Below are 7,932 nucleotides of genomic sequence, written 5' to 3'. Positions count from 1 at the left end.
ACTGGTTTTCCTCGCTTATTTTGTTAAAGAATTTATATCCTCAGTCATGTTTCCAATTGTAGGCTTCTTGCCAATTATTTGAATCCTTTAGGGATTGATATCACTGCTTTCGCATATTTTGCATATCATTTGACCTCAGTCCAAGGTTTTAAATACTGTTTTGCAAACTCAGCCATCTTTCTAAGATTTGAAAACTTAAATGATATTTCTAAATGATATTTCGGGCTGAGAACTACTATTTTACAAATGCCCAAGGGGCTTATGATGATTTCTGGACTGAGCATGGATCGGGTTGCGCGCCGCAGCAGTGTTATATTGATATTGAGATCGAGGGCTTGGTTTATTACATTGATATTGAGGTCGAGAGCCTGGTTGATTACATTGATATTGAGGCTGAGAGCCTGAGTGATTATACTGAGATTGATATGAGGCCGAGGGCCTAGATTTGATGCCACGAGATGGCTTGATATTGCGCTTGGGCTGTAGGAGCCCCTCCGGAGTCTGTACACACCCCCAGTGAACGCCGTCGACGATAAATAAATATGGATGGCTCGGGTTGCACGCCGCAGTGGGTACCAGAGGGTACCGTCATATGCATTGCATTGCACTCATGCATTTATTCTTTATCTGCGTTATCTGCCATAATAATTATGTGCTCTTATTTCATTGACTGGTTGCTTTATTATTTTGATACTGAGTCCGAGGGGTAGATTTCTACTTATTATTTTGATACTGAGCTCGAGGGGCAGATTTCTAGTTATTATTTTGATACTGAGCCCGAGGGGCAGATTTCTACTTGTTGTTTTGATATTGAGCCCGAGGGGCAGATTTCTACTCATCATTTTACTGCCAAATTACCTGTTTTACTGGTTTAAAAGAAATTTCACATGATGTTTCACTGAATTATTATTTTAAATGATTTCACTACTTCTGTATAAAATATTGTGTGCCTTAACGTGTTTTTTTACCTTCAGTCATTATTTATATTTATTACTCACTGGGTCGGAGTACTCACATTACTCCCTGCACCATGTGTGCAGGTACAAATATTCCTGAGGCATAGAGCGAGTTTTCTGCTGTTCAGTTTTCATCGGAGTACACAAATGTTACAAACAAACAATTGTCGTATAAAATTAGGACGACTTCTTTTATCTTTCAATCAAATACTATTTCAATTAACACTTTTTTACAATTAAGCTTAAGTATTGGAATGAATCGAAGTAATAATTGCTGTAAGATTAACCACATGATTAGCATTTATCATTTTCGAGTACTTGCATTGGACAAATTTTTATTAACTAAAAAAGATCCTCCTAAATTAGAAAGAAAAATTTAATAATACTCCTAAATATAGAGTTGGACGAAAACTTCCTATTGTGTAGAGAACGAAAATGTTTCCTAGTATGTGTGTCAATTATAAGTATTATAGGAATAGTAATTAAATAATTATTCCTAAATTGTAGGGAATTAATTAAATGACTTTTTAATATTAGGAAAATAATCAAATGACTATTTTGTCTAATGTGAACTCTATTTTAAAAAGGGTAAAAAAGGCGAACGATATTTCGCTAAGGGCCTTCGTGCTTTTAATATAGTATAGACTAGTTTTAGGGTACGCGCCTTGCGCAGAAAACTATCCCAAAATATATTTTAAATTTTTATTACTAAAAAAAATAAAAGAAATTATTCTTATTAGATTTAAATGATTCACCTCTCTACAAAGTTAAAGTTCTCGTCAATCGTCTCGACTTTCAACTTAGATTTCTATCCCTTCTTGTCAAATATAATGTTAAAAATTTAGAATTGTTTCGACGATTTTGAATACAATACTTTATAAGGTTGGAGGTAAATGTTCATTTTTATCTTGTTATGCCAAAAAATTATTATTATATGAATATTATTTTCTACATGTTTTGCAAACTTTTGTCACAATTGTATAGTTGAATACAAAGAAAATTACTTATAGCCCCATATTCTCTCGTACAAGTACTAAATAAGTCTACAATTTAAATCTTTTTTAAGATCTGTCTAAACCTCAATTTGGACATCAAACGTAAAGAGAGAATCAAGAAGGTTAAAAAAACAAAGAAAACCAAGTCAAATGCGAATATTCCAAAGAGTTTTGTACACAAGGATGCAACTTGGAGAAAGTTGAGTGGCGGATTTTATATTTTCAAGAAAGAAGTTGAAAACGAAAGGGAAAAGAAAATATTAAAAAAAAGAGGAAGTTGAAGGAAAAGATAACGGATAAAGTGAAGGTGGAATCTCGCATCGGAAAGCACTGCGAAAATAATTCAGTGCATAAATTGTTGTTCATCGACTTCAAAACCCTAGATTCATCATTCAATTCGCGGTGGTGAACTCAGAAAATGGATCAATTAAACAACGGCGCGATGTATCAATCGAATCACCTTTCAAATCATTGTTTAGCAGAGTTAAATCAGCTGCCTTCTGATATTGCCATGCCTTCTAATGGCTTCCATTCTGAATCCAGGTTTACAAAAAAAATTCTTCGTAATTCCAGCTCACTTTTCGTGTTATAGTTTGTCTAATGCTGTATCGGAGATTAAACAGTAAAAACATAGTTATGCGATTGCATTTAACTATGCCGCTTCAATTATCATCTGTTAGAAGTTCAAAATCTTATAAATTGACAAAATTCGAGAAATTTGAATAGAGAGCCAAATATAATTAATCACGATTCTAATCGACTGGGATCTGTATCTCATTTTAAATTATTTTCACATTTTTTTTGGTAGAGAAAGCTGATACGATAGTTATGCCACGCTTAAACGGGTGAAGGGCGAAATCCTTAAGCTTGCATAGTATCAAAAGGTGTGGTTGTGCTTCGTTCAGTGGGTAGTGGTATTCTCCAGTGCAAATTATGGTAGGACTTTGAGTTAAAATACTTGCTTTTGAGTTTGTTTTGGGGGTTATTTAAGAACATAGAAAAATCAAACAAAACGTGTGTGTATGTGGCCTAGAAAGGTTTTTTTAGAAGGTAAGTAGATTATGTATTGAAAATGCAACAACTTAGCACCTTAGCACCAGGTGCTAAGGCAGTATAAGAGTCCGTAATTCTTCCTCTAAGGAAAAAAAATAAATCCTAGGAAGTGTGTACTTAAACAAGAGTTATGACTCGGGTGTGGCCTAGTGGTCAATGAAGTGGAAGAATAACCATAAGGTCTCAGGTTCAAATCTCAGCAGAGACAAAATCATTAGGTAATTTCTTCGCATCCGCCTTAATATTGGTGGGCGGAGTTACTCGGTACTTGTGTTGGTGGGAGGTATCAGGTATTCACGTGCAACTATGTTGGGCCATTCTTAGCATACGAGTATTGACAGAACAGATGTGCACAAAAGGATGCTGTAATCAGACTAGCATAGTAGCATCTAGTTGGCTAATTTAACTAAAAAAAAGCTAATTGAAATTTGACAAGCATCTTTGGCTATATGTGGAACTGGAGATTTTCTTATACCTTGGTCATATTACAGAGAAATAAATATGTCTTTTGAATATGACTTCATTGTAATTCTCGTGAACTAACTTGTTTTACTAATTCTTCTTTATGTGCAGCACTAAACAACAGCCAGAAGCAGAACTCAAAGATTCTCTGGCTGCAAGAAAAGTGCAGAAGGCAGATCGAGAAAAATTAAGGAGGGACCGCTTAAATGAGCAGTTCATGGAATTAGGAAAGACTCTTGGTAAATTAGCAAATCTTTGGTTAAACTACTAAGTTCTTGCTACATTTTGTTTTCTCTGAGCTCATCGGCTAATTTGACTGCTGCATGTTATTTTACCTCATTGAGGCATGTTATACTTTCTTGTTGCAGCTACACATTGACCTTTAATGTTCTTCTTGTTTTTGTATTTTGTAATGTTTTAGTTTTAAATATATAATTACGTTTACAATTGGATAGTGCAATTGAATTACCATAAATTACACATCTTGCAAGATCAACTCAGTATAGGCGCTTGTCTCTTTTGAGTAGGGATAGCATTTGATTTTGGGAGTCCATGGTATTTGATTCTGCGAATAGGTTAATCATATCCTGAAATTTGAAGAGGCAATGTTTTTATTAAATGTACTGTAGGCTTCATTTTGTATGCTGATAAGATAATATGGTGCTAAATTGTAATACAAGGATTAATAATACATGAATTATGAAATGAGAAACACTAGGGTTATAGTCAAGTTTTTGGTTGATTATGCAAAAATGTGGTTCCAATACTATGTTTTTGCAATTTGATTACCTTATTCTTGTCTCAAATTTAGCCTTAAATTTCTATCTTTCACGTTGTAAGGGGGTTAAAGTCATTTGAAGTCCTTATACTGCATATTTACAGCACCACCTGTTCATTGGTATTGGATAATACAGAGTATGCTGTTGTTTAGTACGCCAATTGTTAATACAGAGTGCCGAAGGGCGTATCAAACACCGGAATATCTAATACAATGCCCAACACAATCTTTAAATTGAGTACCAAATGACCACTTAAGAGTCTGATGGAAGAAAGAAAAAGAAATGACCCCTTAGGTGTCGTTTGGTTCAGTTGCGGGATATCCCATGGGATTACAATTTTGGGATATCTCATGAGATTATCTATTCCACCTCTTATACGGGATAGTGAATACCACCATTTTGGTATAAAATCTATATGAGTATTAGCTAATACCCACAACCAAATTTGGGATACTATAAGCCCCAAATTTTGTACCGGGATTAATATTCTTATCTCAGTAATCAAACGATCCCTTACAGTTAGTTTTTGTGCACAATCTATATATACATTTTTTTAGGATAAAACAGATAGGCTTTACGGAAATATAGGTTTAACCATGTCTTATTCATTCGAAGATTTGATACACAGATCCTGATAGGCCTAAAAATGACAAAGCATCCATCCTTAATGATACTGTTCAAATGCTGAAGGATTTGACTGCTCAGGTTAGCAGACTAAAATCTGAGTACGCTGCACTTACTGATGAAAGCCGTGAGGTGATCTCTTGACACTTTCTGAAAGTAATGTTCTTCTCTCTCATTTCATAGCCATAGAAGTTCTTATTTTTTCTTTTTCCTCAAGCAGTTGACCCAGGAGAAGAATGATCTTAGAGAAGAGAAGGCATCTCTTAAATCTGATATTGAGAGCCTTAATGCCCAATATCAACAAAGAGTAAGGACTATGTATCCATGGGCTGGGATGGATCATTCCATGGTCATGCATCCACCTTCATATTCGTATCCGATGCCTGTTCCAGTTCCAGCTGGACCAGTTCCAATGCATCCATCTCTGCAGCCCTATCCTTTCTTCAGCAATCAAAATCCTGCAGTTGTTCCAAACCCCTGTTCGTCTTTTGTTCAATATATGACTCCCAATACGTTAATTGAACAGCAATCGGCTCAGTATATGTCTCCAATAATCCAACCTAGTAGTATGACCAGACAAGACTCTAGAAACAAGTCATCAGATCAAGGAGAGAGCAGGATTGAGAAAAGTGAAGATTCCAATGAAGTGGCAACAGATTTAGAGCTCAAGACACCTGGATCTGCATCTGATCAGGTTAGTTAGGACTGCTGATTTACTTGGCCTACTTTCCCTTTAAGGAATCCCAATTTATTTGACCTGTTTCTTAGATGGCCAAATATTTTATTACTTGTGGTAACTGGCACCAAGTAGCTGCTGTGATATGTAAATTACAAAATGCAAGAACTCAGTTCCTTTCTTGCGCATACAATGAACTAAGGAAATCTATCAAGCTATTCAACTACTCTTATTTTACTCTTGAGTTGCCTCAATTTCATTTCTACAAAACTACTTCACTTTTATATACTTCAACTAGCCCATTAAGCATAGATTTTACTTTCTCCACTATGATGATAACTGTCATCCTTCAAGCTTTCTTTTCTTAATCTATTGCTGGTGAAATAGAATTCAATAAAATAGGAAAAAGGGAATCTTCTATGACCTAAAGGCACTTTGGCAAATTAAATATACCATCATGACACACTTGCAAATTTTGCAGGACCATTCATCTGGACAAAGGAAATCCAAAAAGATGTCAAAGAATGATAACAGCCTCACAGATGGAAGTTCGTCAAGTAGATGTTCGTCATCCCATAGCGTACAGGCCATTTCTTCAAATAGTGTAGTTAGGGGAACAAAGACAGATGATTGACATTTGGGACAGAGTAGGAACCAGGTTATTACCATTTTTATTGCTTCTTTTTTCGTCTGGTCCATCTGTGTTATCAAAAGGTTTACAATACCGAGTCAGGAAGCTGTTGCTGGTGCAATGGGTTCTGAATTTGGATATTTCTCATTGTATTTCCCTAACAGTTCTAAGGGGGTCATACCATGGAGGCTAGAGCTGTTGTTTCTGGAAAATAATATTGAATGCAAGGGAAATGTAGATATCCTGTCCATGAAAGTACTAGTGTTACATAATGCCAGAAAACTCACCATCATTCATCGCCTCGCATACCTAATCTTTACACCTCTAAGATCTTGTATCCTTTCCGAGCGTGAATGTGATTAAATTCTGAATTTTGGTGAAATAAGCAGGTTTATTTGACTGAGGTATGTCTTTGAATTAAGACCTCTCGTGAAGACTTGCCAAGTTCTCTGGAATTTTCAGTTAACCGCATACTTCAAGGTTACAATGCACGATAGAACTATAAAATATGTTTTCCGTCATGATCAGTACGACAGATTGTATGGGAAGGATTCATCATTGAGTTTATCTGAACTGCCATTGGATTGTATGGGATCTTTCACTATTGCCGGCAGCTTTTGCTGACGTGGAAAAACATATACTTCTTTTATCATTTTATGCAAGTTTTTATCCAGCGGAGTGAAAAATTGTCAAAGCATCTGGTTCTTCTGTTAGAGTCTTGGAGATGAACACACAATTAGTTTACTCGTGCTGTATCGTCAATAATGTGCCTTGTTAACACCTTTGACATTGTTCAATGGCTAATTGGATGGTAAAACTAGTGATATTTAAGCTGGTTTCAATTCTAGTTATTTTGAATTCACCTATAAATTGCTAATGAAAGTTGGCTGCGTATGAGTTGCTAAACGAACCAGAGAAAGGATAGATAAGAGGTCTTTTCTTTGCTAGGTTGCAACCATAGAGACACGAACACGTGGCAATAATTGAGTAAGTTTGGTATTATCCGAACCATGGAAAAAATATCCATGAGGAAAAAAAAGTTAATGAATTATCACGGAGAATCCGCCCGTCAATTTGTGGTTAGGCATAGATAACGACGGCTTTCTGTTTGGTGTCATTTTTAAGTTTTAACCTCCGCATTGTGACACCAGAAGCACGAGCTCATGTGTAGTTTGATCTCCTTCGGGCAAATATAAGGCTACCACCCATTGTGTGGGATTGGATTTCACATCCCAAGTGCAGAGTTTTAAAATTTTTTATTTTATTATTCAGTATTCGATAAGTAGTTCATAAGTGGAAATCATGTGAAAGGCTTCACTTTCAACTAATACTTATCGATTTGTCGATCACTAAATTCATTAGATTCTTGTGTTGAATTAGCTAATAAGTGAAATATATGTAACACTTGATTCTTAGTAAAAATAGAGTTAGTAATACGTGAACTATAGAATAACTGGCATAACATTTATGCAAGTGGTAAGACACTTCTTGTTTGACCAAAAGATGTAAAAACCTTTATGATTAAAATAACTAATGATAATAATAAGATCAATCTTAGTTAAGCACAATAAAATCTAGATCAAGTGATGGAAGGAATAAACAAGATGAATGATGTAACAAATGTGTGAGAATCAAATAAATGCTCATAAATGTGAAGACTTAAATGCACAATCAACCTTAATAAATGCAATCGGCGGCGGAGGAATAAGTATGAGATGATTGGGGAATCTTTTGATCTTCTCAGATGAACAAGGCT

At 35.4% G+C, this 7,932-nt stretch overlaps 1 protein-coding gene across 1 annotated transcript; it reads left to right on the top strand.

Moving 5' to 3' along the window:
• Positions 1 to 2,226: 2,226 nt before the first annotated feature.
• LOC107760621 (transcription factor bHLH121) lies at positions 2,227 to 6,458 on the top strand. Its single transcript, XM_016578703.2, has 5 exons — positions 2,227 to 2,494; positions 3,578 to 3,705; positions 4,874 to 5,001; positions 5,090 to 5,563; positions 6,027 to 6,458. Exons 1-5 carry the CDS (start codon positions 2,370 to 2,372, stop codon positions 6,177 to 6,179), a joined length of 1,008 nt encoding a protein of 335 aa, XP_016434189.1. The 5' UTR covers positions 2,227 to 2,369; the 3' UTR covers positions 6,180 to 6,458.
• The last annotated feature ends 1,474 nt before the right edge of the window (positions 6,459 to 7,932 follow it).

The sequence above is a fragment of the Nicotiana tabacum genome, chromosome 7 (genome assembly GCF_000715075.1).
Source record: "Nicotiana tabacum cultivar K326 chromosome 7, ASM71507v2, whole genome shotgun sequence".
Taxonomy (NCBI): Eukaryota; Viridiplantae; Streptophyta; class Magnoliopsida; order Solanales; family Solanaceae; genus Nicotiana; species Nicotiana tabacum.
The sequence above is the reverse complement of the archived record's forward strand: the minus strand, read 5'-3'. Positions and strand labels throughout refer to the sequence as shown.

Excerpts from the sequence above, each read along its gene's own strand:
- LOC107760621 (XM_016578703.2), top strand. The coding sequence starts at position 2,370 with ATGGATCAATTAAACAACGGCGCGATGTATCAATCGAATCACCTTTCA. Across the intron at positions 2,495-3,577 it reads GGCTTCCATTCTGAATCCAG|CACTAAACAACAGCCAGAAG; the intron begins GTTTACAAAAAA and ends CTTTATGTGCAG. Across the intron at positions 3,706-4,873 it reads GGAATTAGGAAAGACTCTTG|ATCCTGATAGGCCTAAAAAT; the intron begins GTAAATTAGCAA and ends TTTGATACACAG.